The 17,050-nt window shown below is 40.8% G+C and overlaps 2 protein-coding genes across 2 annotated transcripts; one reads left to right on the top strand and one right to left on the bottom strand.

Moving 5' to 3' along the window:
- Positions 1-1,431: 1,431 nt before the first annotated feature.
- On the top strand, positions 1,432-10,956 carry LOC309811169 (vascular non-inflammatory molecule 3-like; the record flags this gene model as incomplete). Its single annotated transcript, XM_082633770.1, is given in 9 exon segments — positions 1,432-1,580; positions 5,125-5,317; positions 7,440-7,664; positions 7,668-7,715; positions 7,717-7,732; positions 8,519-8,616; positions 8,620-8,892; positions 9,576-9,756; positions 10,444-10,956. Coding segments are annotated over 9 exon segments (1,305 nt in total). The 3' UTR covers positions 10,566-10,956.
- Positions 10,957-15,875: 4,919 nt separating this feature from the next.
- LOC309810947 (LIM domain transcription factor LMO4-like) lies at positions 15,876-17,014 on the bottom strand. Its single transcript, XM_082633319.1, is given in 2 exon segments — positions 15,876-16,595; positions 16,597-17,014. Coding segments are annotated over 2 exon segments (501 nt in total). The 5' UTR covers positions 16,720-17,014; the 3' UTR covers positions 15,876-16,217.
- Positions 17,015-17,050: the final 36 nt, after the last annotated feature.

Here is a 17,050-nt window from a genome sequence, read left to right on the forward strand (position 1 = left end):
TACTTGGTAACGAAATATTTAATGCAAGTTTCTATTGATTTCAACATAATAAAAAGTTGGTATACTTCCTGATATTAGGGAGAGCAAAGGGGAATTCCCTTGTTTCTTTTTGCTTCTATTCAGAAAGTCAGGTCAACTGAAGCAACAGGTAGAATTTCAACTTGACCTATGAAAATAAGTTCCTTCTCATTATAAAGCAATTTATTTGTCTTACACAGGTCTCATCTTGTCCACGAATATTTTTTTCTGAAAAGAATTTGTGTCTGATGGATATTATTTCATAAGGACACATGGAAACCCACCAGGGGGTCTGGGAGGATAAAGGCATATTCAGATAATGAAAAAAAGTTATTAGAATTAAAGGGCTTAAAATTAAGGGCTTAAAACTAAAGGGCTTAAAACGAAGTTAGTTGACATGCTGGCAGCATTTGACACAGCTGCCACTACCTCATTTTTGAGGCAATTTCTTCACCCACAATTTCCTGGTTTTCCTGAAGCAATCAAAGAAACAAAAGACACAAATATCCCAAACCTACCAGTTTCCCTACATCAGATGAGGCATAAGGAAACAACCTGTTGAAAATTAGATTTTGAGCGATGTGCTAGTATAAGTATTTAGGGAAAAGGGGTTCACTTGAAAAATGAGCACATTCTATAAAGAAGAAGAAATTGTGTGACCCCAAAGCCTAGCTCCCTGGAGTTTATGTTTTCTGCACATAAACTCCACAGCATTAGCTGGGTTCCCCAGAGGTCCGGAGTTTTAACCTGTTGGACACTTGCCAGCATTGACCACGTTATCATCTATCTATGTTTTGCACAGTGTTCAGGTAAAGTTCTAATATCTCAGATTATTAGGCAGTCTTTCCTGTGTTTTCTGCTGATAGCCTCTTATGAATGCAGACATTTATGGTCACTGGTCATGAACATTGAGTTCAGTCATTTGCATGTATATTTTGTGAGCCATTTTGTGAGCTCTGTTAAAACCAGGGCTTGCCTAACACTCTGTTCTGTCTCTTACAGCTAAATATGTAAATTTTCACAAATTGTTGCTATGATAGCTCTTACTACAGTGATTCCATATTGGCCCTATGAATGGAGATATTGAACTACCAGGAAAATATATTTTATTAAAAGAAAAGAGTTTAACAGCCAGTGTGTTTTGGAATGGGGTGGACTAATCTGGTTGGCTCATTAACTTCACTTTTAGAGTTGGGTCAACCTCTGAACGATGCCAACAACAGCATCGCACACTTGAGTCAATCTGATTATGTACTTCTTTCACAATGTTCTTTCTCAACCCTGTGCTGTGTAACCTATTCATGAGAAAGTACAGATAGGTGGTAGCAGACAGGAAGGTCTTTAACATAAAAGTTTTTCCAGTGATACAAAATACAAGAATCTGAGTTTATCAAAGCGCACTAAGTTTTAGCTATGATTATATCATATTTTCCAAAATGTGGTGCCGTTTTAGCCCTCTTTGTCCTGAGTGTTGGTGCACCTGACACTTTTATCGCTGCAGTGTATGAGCGTGCTGTTATGTTACCAAACAGAACAGAACCTCCTGTGCTAAATGAAGAAGAGTGGAAATTGCATAGGACTTGAAAAAGGAGGTGCTTTTTCTGAGACCACATTCTACCACCTCCTGACTGAGTGCCGTGGGACAGACAACCTAAACTACTGACATCTCGGTTTCTTTATCTGTAAACCAGGGATAATAAAATTTCCTCTCCTACTTCACTTTACAGAGTAGACACGCAGTATAGGGAATTCCTTGCTCGTCCAGTGGTTAGGACTCCATGCTTTCACTGCTAAGGGTCTGGGTTCAATCCCTGGTTGGGGAACTAAGATCCCACAAGTCGAGCAGCGTGGCCAAAAAAATAAAACACCCCCAAAATGAGAGCAAAGTGAAGTAATACATAGAATCTATACATTATGGTGCCCTCTTCGGTGTTAGCTCTCACTATGACTTTTTTTTAACAGAAGGAGCTGGATCTGAACTTTTGCTCTCTTGTCCTTCAAGAAATTTAATAATTGTTTATAGCTGTAGTTTAGGCATAAGTTTCTTAAAGAAAATCTGTATAAAATATAAGAAAGATTTTTGAAAATAAATTATTTTAGGTGTATTTACTTTTTAAAATAGTTCATGTGTAATCCCTTTAAATGGCAAAATCAATGCATTAAAAAGTAATTTAATTTGCTAATTTTAAATTTACATGCCTCTGTTCAGAATTATTATCTAGCACACACAAAAAAGAAACTTCTTATATAATTTTGACCACTTGAAATCAGTTGGAAAGTCAAGTCCAATGTTGCAATATAAGAGCTCTATTATGTGAGTCAGGTCTCACCCTGGAATTTTCACCTTTGGAAAAATTTTCTCTGAACGTTGCACAGTCTGTGTTTATAGCAATCACGTAATTATGACTCAGTTTCTACTTGATTATGGGGATTTTCCCAGAGCAGGAAGGACTCATTATTTGCAGTAATTCAAGAGGCTTATACTGAAATACACTCTATTTGCCTTGGCTGATAAAACTGACTTTCTTAGGGGGAAGGTGTCCTGAAGCCTGATAATTAGTCTCTGATGAATTATTGTAAGTAGGGAAGGTAGGTGACTGATGAAACTTTAATACTACTGAGTCATGCAGACACTTACTCAAATGGCAAGCTTTCAACTCTGTGTTGTAGAAAAGAAAAATCCAGTATTTAATATAATGCTAATATTGGTAAAGAGAGCCCCCGTTTCTTCCCTAGTATCATTTACCCCTAAAAGGGGTAATAGGGCTTCCCTGGTGGCGCAGTGGTTGAGAGTCCGCCTGCCGATGCAGGGGACACAGGTTTGTGCCCCGGTCTGGGAAGATCCCACATGCCGTAGAGCGGTTTGGGCCCGTGAGCCATGGCCTTTGAGCCTGTGCGTCCGGAGCCTGTGCTCCGCAACGGGAGAGGCCACAACAGTGAGAGGCCCACATACTGCAAAAAAATAAAAATAAAAATAAATAAAATAAAATAAAAGGGGTAATAAAAGTCCACATAGTCATCCTTGTGTATTTAAGTACTATCATTTAGAATACTGACACATGTCATTCTTCCTTGGGCTCTCCCCATGAGGAACTAATAGGAACCATTAAAGTACCCTAATTATTTAGCCCCCCCAAAAAAGAGAAAGAAAACCAAAATAAAATATATAATAGTTTTATTAAGGCCTTAATGAATATGAATGTTCACAATATTACCCTGTTTTTCCTGAAGGCAAAATAAAAGAAATGGTCACAGTCTCTTCCTGCTATTCAAAGACTAGTTCAACATCAATTGCAAAGGGACTGGGAAACCATGGAGAGGCTGAATGGTCTCTACAAGCAATCAGGTCATCAGTGTTCTGGGCTGTCTTCTTCTAGCTACAAAATCCATAATGGCCATTATTTATTTATTGAGCACCTGCTTGGTTCCAGAATCTGTACCTGGTACACTATGCACATTATCTCATTCAATTTATGTAGCAGGTATAACTATTCCCACTTTATTTTATTATTTTTTGTTTGTTTCTTTCTTTTTATTTATTTATTTTTGGATGTGTTGGGTCTTCATTGCTGTGCATGGGCTTCCTCTAGTTGCAGCAAGTGGGGCCTACTCTTTGTTGCAGTGCGTGGGCTTCTCACTGCAGTGGCTTCTCTTGTTGCAGAGCATGGGCTCTAGGTGCATGGGCTTCAGTAGTTGTAGCACGCAGGCTCAGTAGTTGTGGCACACAGGCTCTGGAGTGCAGGCTCAGTAGTTGTGGCGCACGGGCTTAGTTGTTCTGCGGCATGTGGGATCTTCCTGGATCAGGGCTCGAACCTGTGTGCCCTGCATCGGCAGGCGGACTCTCAACCACTGCGCCACCAGGGAAGTCCCTATTCCCATTTTAAATATGAAGAAAAGAAGGGAGGGCTAACCTGGTGGCACAGTGGTTGAGAGTCTGCCTGCCGATGCAGGGGACACGGGTTCATGCCCCGGTCTGGGAAGATCCCACATGCTGCAGAGCGGCTGGGCCCGTGAGCCATGGCCACTGAGCCTGCGCGTCCGGAGCATGTGCTCCGCAATGGGGGAGGCCACAACAGTGAGAGGCCCGCGTACTGCAAAAAAAAAAAAAAAAAAAGAAAAGAAAAGAAGGGAGCTTAAGGTTTCACAATTGGTAATTAGCCTGGTTGGAATTCAAACACAGCCATTTCCACTGAGCCACGCTAACAGAATGGACTTTTGAGTGCCTGGAAGCACCATCTTATACTTGAAATTTCCAGTGACTAGTGAATCCACTTCTTAGCGTGTTCTGGTTGCTAGGAATTTTAATCTTATTTTCCACTGAAATCATCTATCTATAACTTCCTTTGGGGTTCATACTGCTCCTATCGTATATTAAGATATGTGACTCATCTTCTTCAAATTAGAGTCTTTCAATTATTTGAAGCCAGCTATAATCCCACCTATTTCCTCACCTCAATCCCTTCTTATTTCTAGGGTAAATATCCCCAAGGTGGGTGGTTTGGGCATTACTCTGAAAAGCAATTTCATAGTCTGTATTTATCCCAGGGTTTCACTCAAGGGCCCTCTAAGATAGAAGGGAAGCTATTGTGTTGCATTGGCAAATGGGGACACTGAGACTGCATAGTGAAATTCTTTTTTCCTTTTCTTTTCTTTCCTTTTTAAAAATATTTCTGGTACCTAATGCTGCATTTGTTCTCTGTAGAAGATGATCTGCCTGGGCCCAACTCTATACTGCCTCCTAGTAGGACTGTGGCTTGGATTATGGAAAAAGGTCATCCCCATTAGAAAAGTGTTAAATTTCAAGCCCTTCATTTGTGTTCCTAGGAGAACATCATAAGAAAATGTGTTGCTTCTCTTCTTCCTCCTCTTCCCCCTCAATTTGCTCTATGCTTCAGTCTTGCACTGCCATCTTGAATCTGTCAATTAAAAAATAGGTTAGTTTTCATAAAGAAGAAGATTGTATTACATGTGAGTTCTTAAATCTTTACTGTTGATTCTTAACCTAGAGCTGTTGTGTGTTATAGGTAACGGGCAAATAAAGTATGACTTTGGAAGTTCCAAAATCACTAACACACAGTGAGTTTAAGGCAGTATCTATTGAATTAGGTTTGGCCGCAGCCCAGTGCAAGAAAGGCTCAGCTGTCTGGCCAAGGACAACTCTATCTACATTGTGGCAAATATTGGGGACAAGAAGCCATGCAATGCCAGTGCCCCTCAGTGTCCCCCTGATGGTCGTTACCAATACAACATTGATGTGGTATTTGATTCTGAGGGTAGGCTGGTGGCCCGCTACCACAAGGTGAGAATTACTTGTGCCTTAGCTAAGCTCAATTTACTTCTTTTGTTTGTGATATCTAGGTATACTTGTCTGTGAATGCTGGTGAGGGAGCTGTTGTGAATGCGTTTCTGAATTATTACATTTAGTTGAAAAAGGGATTTAACTTACTTTGATTTCGTATAAGCGTTCTGAATTTGAATTAGTCATAAAATAGAATCTACCAGACTATTTATTTATTTATTTTTATATATTTTATTTTTGGCTGTGTTGGGTCTTCGTTTCTGTGCGAGGGCTTTCTCCAGTTGTGGTGAGCGGGGGCCACTCTTCATCACGGTGCGCGGGCCTCTTCACTATCGCGGCCTCTCTTGTTGCGGAGCACGGGCTCCAGATGCGCAGGCTCAGTAGCTGTGGCGCACAGGCCTAGTTGCTCTGCGGCATGTGAGAATCTTCTCAGACCAGGGCTCGAACCCATGTCCCCTGCATTAGCAGGCAGATTCTCAACCACTGCACCACCAGGGAAGCCCAAATCTACCAGACTATTAAAGCAGATGTGCTAATAGCTGCACGAGGATTTTAATATTCACTGAGAAAGGAGAAATGCTCAGTTTCATCACAAGATTTAGTACTAGAGTTAGTTTTTTGACCAATTTGTTAATATTTGGTATTAAGCTATAGTCATTCATTTCATTAGGACTTTTTTGATTGCAATGATAGCAAAACCCCCCAACTGAAATTGACTTAAAAAGAAAACAACAACACAGAATTTCCTTGCTTAGGCACCTGAGAAAATATATATCATAGAAAGGGTAGGTCTAGTTTCCGATGCAGTCTGTCCCTAAGAGGCCCAGAAGATGTCAGCCGTCCCTCTAGCTCTCTTATTCCTTTGTTACAACTTTTTCCCAGGATGACTGTCCTTTCAGAAGCCACACGGCTGCTCATCACAAAGCACATATCCTAACAGCAACAAAATCCAGAGGAAGACTGCATTTCTCTTTCCTAGAAACCCTGCAAAAACCTTAGCCTTCCTTGACTCCAAATCAACCACATGCCACCCTCAAGTCGATCACCTGGGGATGAAGGATGGGCTACCCCCTGAGCTGTGGGCCGAGGAGCTTAGGATGCTCACTGTTCGGGTGGGGGTGGGGTGTTGCCTGAGCACATATGCTCACATCAGGCCAAATAGAAATGTGAGCAGAACATAAGGCTGTTCTCCTGAGCCCAGGGTAGTTAGAGTTTGGGAGCAATAATCAGGCTGGAAAAAAAATTCTAATGGCTTACTAATTAACAAGCTATTAGCTATTACATTGTCTAAATTAAGTTCCAATCTACGTCACCTCACTTATATAAACCTAGCAGTACCATGGGGAGACATGACAAAGTTTATTTTATTACCGTGTTAGACTTCACACAGACAGTGCTGTTGGTATTTAAAGAATAGAGTGGAAAACCATCAGAAATTTGTGAGGTTCAAAATTTCAAGTGATTTTAAGACAAATATTCACCTTTTAAATATCATTTGTAGGGGCTTCCCTGGTGCCACAGTGGTTAAGAATCCGCCTGCCAATGTAGGGGACATGTGTTCAATCCCTGGTCCGGGAAGATCCCACATGCTGCGGAGCAGCTAAGCCCATGCACCACAACTACTGAGCCTGTGCTCTAGAGCCCGCAAGCCACAACTACTGAGCCCACAAGCCACAACTACTGAGCCCACGTGCCACAACTACTGAAGTCCGCACGCCTAGAGCCCGTGCTCTGCACCAAGAGAAGCCACCTCAATGAGAAGCCCGCGCACCGCAACAGAGAGTAGCCCCCGCTCGCCGCAAGTAGAGAAAGCCCGTGCACAGCAACAAAGACCCAACGTGGCCATAAATAAATTAATTAATTAAAAATAAATAAATATCATTTGTAGATATGAACTCATTGGTTGATTCATAAGTTGTGGGAAAATGAAGTGTTCTGATGAATGTCACAGTGAGAAAACTCACAGACGGTGGTATAGTGGGTATAATATACACTAATTTATGTGTAACAGTTTTAAATATGCACACCAACATGCGCGCGAGAAAATATTTTGAAGATATTGATCACTTCTATTTGACAGTTTTCTTACTAATATTCCCCTTCTTTGCATTTCGCTTAACAGTACAATCTTTTTGCACCTGAAATTCAATTTGATTTCCCCAAGGATTCAGAACTTGTGACTTTTGACTCTCCCTTTGGGAAGTTTGGCATTTTCACTTGCTTTGACATTTTTTCTCATGACCCAGCTGTGATGGTGGTGGAAGAGTTTCAGGTTGACAGCATTCTCTACCCCACGGCCTGGTACAACACACTGCCCCTCCTCTCGGCGGTCCCCTTCCACTTGGAATGAGCCCGAGCCCTGGGAGTCAACCTGCTTGCTGCCAATACCCACAACACGAGCAATGCACATGACAGGTACCTCACTCTGGTTCTGCCCCAACAGGCAGCCACAGTCTTGGGAAGCCTTCATTCATTTTCAATCCACGCTTTTCTTTAAAGATTCTTCTGTTAACTTCAATGTCACAAAATTAATAAGAGCATGGGCTTCTATACCAACATTATTTAAGGAACATTATTCCTGGGAGTAAAGAAGGAGGCAAACATTATATTCTCAATTTCACGTGAGGGGAAATTGGAGTTAGAGAGAATTCAAGTTACATTAAAAAAAAAAGCAAAGCCAGAGCTAAAGAACGCTGCAGCTAACATCCATGAGTAATATTGAAATAAATCTTGCTGTTGAGGTGATAAAATGACTTTAGACTTAATCAGGTTTTTAGAGTTTATCCTTTATAGTATCCACTTTCAAGGTAAAGCAGCCTCCCCTCTTGACTGCTTTGTTGTTCATTGATCCAGGTGAAGAATCTCAAACACAAATAAATTAGATAGGTCAGTGGAGAGCTAAAATTGTTCTTCATGTTTGAGAAATTTTCTGGTTTACTGTTAAGTTGGCTAAAGAAAGGGGAGTTTAAGTTTAAAAAAAAAAAAGCTATCTAAGTCATATAGTTTCAGTGTAAGCAGTCCCATACGGAGGACTCAGAGTCAAATTGGAATTTAGGTCAATGTAAAGCTCTCTCCCTCCTTATCTTGAAAATGCTTACACTTTCATAACTTTATATTTAAGTTCTTATGGAAGTGATTCTATTAGGTTGTCACCATGCAAAATTTGAAACCAATATTTGTGTTTCTTTATGTCACCCGTAGGCAGTAGAATCTACTCACCAGATGTTGTCAAGGTGTATTACTATGACATGGAAACAGAGAATGGCCAGCTGATGCTCTCAGAATTGAAGTCCCGGCCTTGAAGAGAACCCAGTTACTCTGCAGCTGTTCACTGGAGTGCTTATGCCAGAGGTGTCAAGCCATTCTCATGTGAACGGTTGAATTTTCCAGGGATGACTTATTTTGATGCGTTCACCTTCACCAAGCTTAAGAGAAACACAGGAAATTACACAGTTTGTCAGAAAGACCTGTGTTGTCACTTAACTTACAAGATGTCCAAGAAACGAACCAATGAGGTATATGCACTAGGTGCCTTTGACAGACTGCACATGGTAGAAGGACAGTATTACTTACAGGTAGAAACACTCCAATATGTTAGAATGGCTCTTTTACTGATTTGTCTTCTAGGTCATCATTGCATTTCTTTAAGAATTGTGCTGGACTCAGTTAATTGGAATGGTGTTACATTTGTCTCTGAACTTTTCTCCCTAGAGCACATTATTTGTTCAGTCTTAGTGAGAACAGAATTAGAACTGCAAGGTAAAAACATGAAGCAGATTGATTAGTTCTCAGCAAGCTGGGTTCAAGTTTAAAAAGCTACAACCCCCATATACTCTCTTTTTCTGTCAGGTTACTTTAGAGCTGTGTTTTGCAAGCTGTCTTCAACTAGAGTCCAGAGCAAGAAGTCCATTTCACATCATAAACAAGCGCAGTCAAGATGTATGACTGAGTTAAAAGAGGTACTTAATTGAAACAAACATTTTATAAAATAATTCAAATCAGAATTAGAAATAGCTATAATTATAACCAACATACTCTAATTTTGAAATTCTAGTCTACTCCATTTTGCTTCATTGAAAAAAGGGCTAATCTTGACTCACTAAATTAATTTTAGGATTTATTAATAGATTATGAGCTGCAATTGAAAAAAAAAACACTTAAGAGGCAACCTGACAAATATTCTTCTATTCTTTGAAACTGGATTTTTAGCTGAGAAAATATTTCCAAGATTTCCAATCACTTTTCTTTTTCTACACAGGTTTGCACATTACTGAAGTGTCAAACCACTGACCTCAGAACTTGTGGAGAGCCTGTGGGGTCAGCTTTTACCAAGTTTGAAGAATTCTCCCTCAGTGGCACATTTGGAACGAGTTATGTTTTCCCACAGATCATTCTTAGTGAGGGTCAGCTTGCCCCTGAAAGACATTATGAGGTAGGAGATTTTCAGGAGGATAAATTCCTTTGAACAGATGCAGTAGACTGGCATAATGAAAATCGTTGAAATAATGAGACAACATGGCAACATTGTCGTTCACCTTATTCAAGCAACTTATACAAAGAAACTATGATATGGAAGACAAGTTGTGGTTCTAGACTGTCCTTAGGCTGTGGTGGAGAATTTGGGGTTTATTTTTCTACATAAATGTGATTTTGAGATCCAAAGGAACAAGGAGATTATGGAAGAATTAAAATAAAAATATTGATTGTCAATGATAGCCAGCAACTAATGTTTTCTTTTTTTGCATAGTGGAGAAGGTCCAAGTTGAATACATTTAATAATGCATCTATAACTTATTTCATGGGTGCATTATTCTGCATAGTTATAATAATGATAGTAATAATTGATACTTTGTATAGTGTTTCATGAATTAAAAAAACAACAACTCGTTTTTATACATTATCTTACTTAATCCTCAGGGCAATAGATTTATTTGCTACACGTTCATCCAAAGTCCCTCTGATACTATTAGACATGTAGAGCTGAAACAGGGGTCCACTGACTCCAAATTTTGTGCGCTTTTGACTATTTCATGTTGCTTTTAGAGTGATGTTGTCAGAGAAGGCTTCTGGGCTGGAACCAACTCTACATTGAAGTTAATCCTTTGCTTTCTTTGATCGGGTTTCAGGAGATGGACGTCTGCAGAGCCGAGGCGGAGCCCCTTTGCCTTTCTTGGTTCTGTCCCTGTATGGAAGAGTGTTTGAGAGGGACCCTCCACGCTTAGGGCAGGGAACTGGGCAACTACCATGATCCCCTTCACCGCCATCCTTTCAGGATTAGCCTGGCAAAGAGAGAGGGAAAAGAGAGAGTCTTTAGTGTCTGTTTAGAAGAGATGTCATCACTTTGCTGAAACAACAAACTTAAGAAGATTTAAAAAGCATTTAAAAAGATGTGTGTGCACATTTTACATATTCATTTCCGAGAGCTGCATGCATCTTCTGTGTGGGTGCACTTAAGTATGTGTCAGTATGTCTATGTATAGTGCAACATGTATTTATGGGAGGGGAGCCTAGAAGAGTTCTTTTGTGGTAACTTCTCTAAGGTATGCAAATATTGTGTCTCTCATTTGTAAATGCACAGGGTAAGTGTTTAAAATGCGGAGAGTATTTGGTCCTAGTCTTTAGGATATAGGAAGTTAAAAAACAAGGGTATCTTTTGAAGTAATTATGAATGACTTTTATAACAAATTAAAATTGTTCAATTATCTCTTTATTCTACCTTTATGGAATATTTGTATGGAAATTAGATACGTGTGAAGGGAAATTTAAAAAGAGATAAATGGGGCTTCCCTGGTGGCACAGTGGTTGAGAGTCTGCCTGCCGATGCAGGGGACACGGGTTCGTGCCCCGGTCCGGGAAGGTCCCACATGCTGCGGAGCGGCTGGGCCCGTGAGCCATGGCCAGTAAGCCTGCATGTCCGGAGCCTGTGCTCCGCAACAGGAGAAGCCACAACAGTGAGAGGCCCGCGTACCGCAAAAAAAAAAAAAAAAAAAAAAAAGAGAGATAAATGAATAAATGATCTCCTTCAGACCACATGCTGTTTCCTTCTGAAATTATTCTTTCCTAAAATTTACCCAATCCTGGTTAAAGCCCCTCATACTCATGGATTTGTTGCAGCCTGTGCCAGACAGGAGCTTCCTCAGAAAAGGCTACCTTGTTAACTTTCTCCCAGTTACCTTTGGTCCCTTGACCCTGGCGCCCTGAGTCCTTTCCCTGGTTTGTCATTTATTAACTCTGGAAAGAGACACACATGAGAGCAGGAGGGCTCTCTAGGATGTGTGGGAGAGGTTGAGGATGACTCTGAGTTTGGGGACACCTTTCCCTTCCCTTAAAAGATATGACAACTGCTTTCCTAATCTTTTCCCAGGTGTTCATTTCTACTCGGTTTAATTCAATCCAGTTCCAGGAAGCTAGAGACATTCTGGGCAGCAGAAAATGCCCTTTGTCTCTCTGTTCCCATTTTACCTGGAATCTCTCTCCAGGGGCTACAACACTCGATGATAGGATGCTACCTATGCCCTAGACTCCTCCACTTGTGCAGGATGTGACCTTCTTCCCCACAATGTCCTCATGTTGGTTCTTTCTAGGCTTCTCTCTCCCTTCTAGACAGTTGTCTGGAGCTTGCATTAGTACCTGGTGGCTCTAGCTTCCTCACCACCCCTCACCCCACCCATCTTATAAAAGCTGACCTTCGCCCTTCTCTAGTACTGGGGTGTTCTCAGCTCTTAGTCACTGGGACTAAACAACCCAGTGTCCTCTGAAAGTCGTTTTGCCGCTTATCTTTTATTTATTATTATTATTATTATTATTATTATTATTATTATTATTTTATTATTATTATTATTTTTGTGGTACGCGGGCATCTCACTGTTGTGGCCTCTCCCCTTGCGGAGCACAGCCTCCGGACGCGCAGGCTCAGCGGCCATGGCTCACGGGCCCAGCCACCCCGCGGCATGTGGGACCTTCCCGGACCGGGGCACAAACCCATGACCCCTGCATCAGCAGGCAGACTCTTAACCACTGCGCCACCAGGGAAGCCCATGCCCCTTATCTTTTAATATCACACGTCTTTTATTTCTTTGACCCCTTTTTTTGGTCTCTCACACTTCTCCCCCTAATTCTCATTTTATTTACTATGACTTATAAATGAGGACCTTGCTAGACTCAGCCCTCACAGCTGTGTCTTCCTCATTGAGATTCTTTCTTTGGAGAGTGAAGCCACTTTTCTGGTTTCAACTAGTGTTTCTGAGGCAGCAGAGTATAATTCACTGGTAGGCAAAAAAAAAAAAAATTTTTTTCATGAGAGACAGTTCAAGCTACATAATAATGATTTGAGGCTATAAAAAAAATAAAAGTTTTATTAAGTCTTATGGCAAACATACATTCTTACAATGTAAACAACTTTATCAATCAGATTAATGTCAATAGGAAATTAACACAGCGTTCTAGCCATTAAATATATATATATATATTTTTGTAATTGAAAAATGCTTTATTTTTAGAGATGTCACCTTTGGAATTTAAATTAAGCAGTATATGCACTAAAGAAATTGCTTTACAATACAGGTACTAAATTTTTTTTTGTCTGTGATATGTTTTTCACTAAAAAATATTTTAATAATTCTAAAAATAATTTTGGAAGACATGGGAGAAGGATGGAGGAGCTAAATTATTATTTCAGGGTCTCTGATTAGTGCTTTTTGTCCAGTCCAGTCAGGTAATTTAAGATTTATAAGAATATATGTATAAATGAATCACTTTGCTGTACACCTGAAACTAACACAATACTGTACATCAACTATACTTCAATAAAAAAATTTTTAATTAAAAAAACAAAAGATTTATAAGAGAAATTGTTTTAGAAATCAAGGTGATAGAAATAACATTCAGCCTGGGATCATACCATTCAAGAAAAATAACAAGAAAACCGCTTGCAAAAGCCAAGATAGTATAATCAAAGTATATTCATAAGATCCTACTCTTAGTAACAGAAATACTCAGTATAAACATTACAAAAATAATTCTTACCATCTATTCAGCACTGCCAAGCACTGTGCTAGGTGCTTTACGATCATGATTTCTAATTCTAAAAACTATTCTTAGGAAGACGGCTAACCTGTTTTTTGAACCAGAAGAAGGAAATGAAGCTTATTAAAGTGTAATGACTCATCTAAGCCTATATAGCTGGTAGATGTGAGAACTGGTGTTTGAATCCAAGGTTTTTTTCCACACTACACAGCACCTACCATATAGAAAATCGGCAGAATAAACTGCACTTACTATTTTATCCAAATTTCATTTGTAAAATCCCAGACATGACCTACTATTCTGATGGCAATATCTATCTTTCATAGTATTAATAAATAATTAAGAGAATTCACTACGTTCTTATCACGTGTTTGGAAAACAGTGTTATCACATATAACAATTATACGCTATTCTTGTCCTCAGTTCCAACAATTTAGAACCTGTTATTCAAAACAAGAAGCTCTCTGATTCAAATATAAAACACAGTATTCTAGGGCTTCCCTGGTGGCGCAGTGGTTGAGAGTCCGCCTGCCAATGCAGGGGACACGGGTTCATGCCCCAGTCCGGGAAGATCCCACATGCCGCGGAACAGCTGGGCCCGTGAGCCATGGCCGCTGAGCCTGCATGTCCGGAGCCTGTGCTCCACAACGGGAGAGGCCACAACAGTAAGAGGCCCATGTACTGCGCAAAAAAAAAAAAAAAAAAAAAAATTTGCCTACTTATTCCATACCAAAATCTATAAGCTCTTTTTCTATTTTCTATTATTTTCCTCTCTTCTCTCTCCCTCTATCTCCCTCTTATTCTCCTTCTCATTCTTTATATTCCCCTCTCTATGACTCGTATGGTATGCAGCCTCTAAGATGGTCCCCAATGATCCCTGCCTCATTCATGCCCTTGTGCAGTCCCCTCCCAACAAGTGTGCTGACTTGCTTTTAATGAATACAATACAACAAAAATGATGGGCTATCACTTCCCAGATGACAATACTAAAGACTGTGACTTCTGTCTTGGGTGGTGGGGTCTCTTGCTCTCTGGCTTTGAGGGAACCTACATGCCATAATGTGAGTGTTCTTTTAGTGTGGCCTGAGGTCTATGTGGCAAAGAACTTATTGGGCCATAACCAGTGAGGACCCAACGCCTGCCATCAGCTGTGTGAGCCTGGAGCTGAGAAGTGAACCTTTCCCAATCAAGTTTTGAGGTAACTGCAGCCTTTGCAGACTTGTGAAAGAGACCCTGGGCCAGAGGAACCCAGCCAAGCTGTCCCATGATTCCTGACCTACAGAAAATGTGAGATCATACATGCTTGCTGTTAGAAGCCACTACTTTTGGAGGGTGATCTGTTACATAAGAATGGACAATGAATAGCCCTTTTATATTCCCCTTTGTTCTGACTCTTTGCCATTTTGTGCAAACTAAAGTGAACAAAGTATGAAGCTCAAATATTCACATGATGATATTAATAATAATTTCAAAATTGAAAAGTTATTTTTCAAATTATTTACATAGACTACTAGGTGCTAAAGTTCTCAAATGTATGAATTCCAAAAATCCACGTGTTTAAGTCTTAAGCCCCTGTACCCCAGAAAGTGACCTTATTTGGAAATAATATCATATCAGATGTAATTCATTAAGATGACGTCTTACTGGAGTAGGGTGGGCACTAAATCCATTAACACGTGTCCTTGTAAAGAGAGGAAATTGGGACTCAGGTATGCACACAGGGAGAATACCAGGTGAAGACACACAGAGAGAAGACAGCAAAACACCGGGAAAGAGGCGTGAACAGATCTTTCCCTCACAGCCCTCAGGAGGAACCAATTCTGCTGACCCCCTGCCTTTGAAACTTCTAGACTCCAGAAATGACAGAGAATACATTTCTGTTGTTTAAGCCACCCAGTGTGTGGTACTTTGTTATGACAACCCTAGCGAAGGAAAACACATATGCATTTTCTTATTTGATCCTCAAAAACTCTTGCAAAAAGATGGTCATTTGTTACATAAAATCTGATTACATCTACATCTATGATGTAAAACCACAAGGCTTTCTTAAACTTAGCTTTTGTAATTTATTTATTTATTTATTTATTTATTTATTTATTTTCTTTTAAGTTTTTATTATTTAAATACACCATACTAGAGCAAATGTCTCTGAAAATATCACAAATAAAAGATTTTTTTCTTCATTCAGCAAATTAGAAGTAGGGGGGAATTTCTACACAGTACCTTCTATGAGCCTGACTTTTTTTCCAATTTTTTTCTTTTTTTCATTCTTTTTTTTTTTCCTTTGCCATGGGAGTAGCAACATTAAGATGAAAACACTTACATGCATACATACATTGTATTTTACAGAGATACAATAAAAGTGTTTGTGATAGAATATCACAAAAGCCACATCTCTTTCCTTTATCTCATGTTCAGTTTTGATTGAAACACACTTCCTTACAACACTTAAATATACAAAGAGCAAATAGAATGTTGTTAAGGTAAAAACACAGGGTACAAACTCTGGCCAGTGCCCTGCTAATTGTTAATGAGGGTAGAAAGCAGATTTGAATGCTTCTTTTAATTAGCTTCATTAGTCATTTCCCTCCTCCCAAGCTCCCTCCCCCCCAAAGATGTCCTCCGGTGGATCATTTTTCATTTTCTCTACAGTCTCCCATTAGCCCAGGTTCATGGAGTCCTTAATGTTCATATTCAGTCATTTTAATACACCAATAAATGCAAGAAGGGCAATCAAGACTAAAGAAGGTGCAATGGCATGGAGCTGGCACTGGTGCTAGCTACAAAGGTGACTTGTCTACTGAAGACACATGGGATCCACCTGTGATGAACAAGATCTGAGATGAAGGCACGCATTCTGCATTACTCTGACCTTTTAGCAGACCTTCTGGTCTGGCAGTAGTGGATTGCTCTGAAGTGAATTCAAATGGCCATTGATGAGAGCTGTAGGTCTATCATGTTCACAAAATAAACTGCCATTGATGTAGTGAAACCGATCTCCTGGGACCAGGCGATTCCGGCAGGTAGAGCATGTAAAACACTTCAGATGATACACATTGCCTTGGGCCCTCATGACGAGTTCGCTCGCAGGAATAGACTGTCCACAAGCGCTGCAAGCACCGCTATTCCCAAATAACCAAATGTAGTCATTTCTGCAAAGGATCATGCCGCTCTTGGTGTAACAGGACGTGCCGATGTCGCCCAGCTGCGCCTGGCAGCAGGAACACTTGAGGCACCGGCTGTGCCAGTAGCTAGCTGTCCATGGCATAGAGCAGAAAGCGGACCGCAATCTTGCCTCCGCAGCCTGCACACCGCTTCCAGGAGAGGGAGTCGGCCGTCACCGGGGGCGGCTGTGAGCTGCTGCCCGGATTCACCATGGTCTGCTTTCCCCCTATATTGCAATATTGCGAGAGGCGACGGCGGCGAAATTCGAGCGAAGCCGCTCGGCTTCCAAGGAAGGGGCACCTTGGCTGGCGGAGCTGGAGGGAGGGGGGGATGTTCTCGCAGAAGCAGGAAAGGGGAGGAGGGGGCTAAGGGCTGCTTTTCTTTCTTTCTTTCTTTCTTTTTTTTTTTTTAACGCGCTGCTCTGAGGCTGGGTTGGGGGGCCCCGCGTAAGTGGCAGGCGCCGGGAAGCAGAAGCGTCAGTCTCGGTCCTCGTCGTTCTTCTCCGCCTCCGGCTCGGCGCGAGCAGCTGCAGGAGCCCTCGGC

The sequence above is a fragment of the Mesoplodon mirus genome (genome assembly GCF_964341445.2).
Source record: "Mesoplodon mirus genome assembly, chromosome: 10".
Lineage (NCBI taxonomy): Eukaryota > Metazoa > Chordata > Mammalia > Artiodactyla > Ziphiidae > Mesoplodon > Mesoplodon mirus.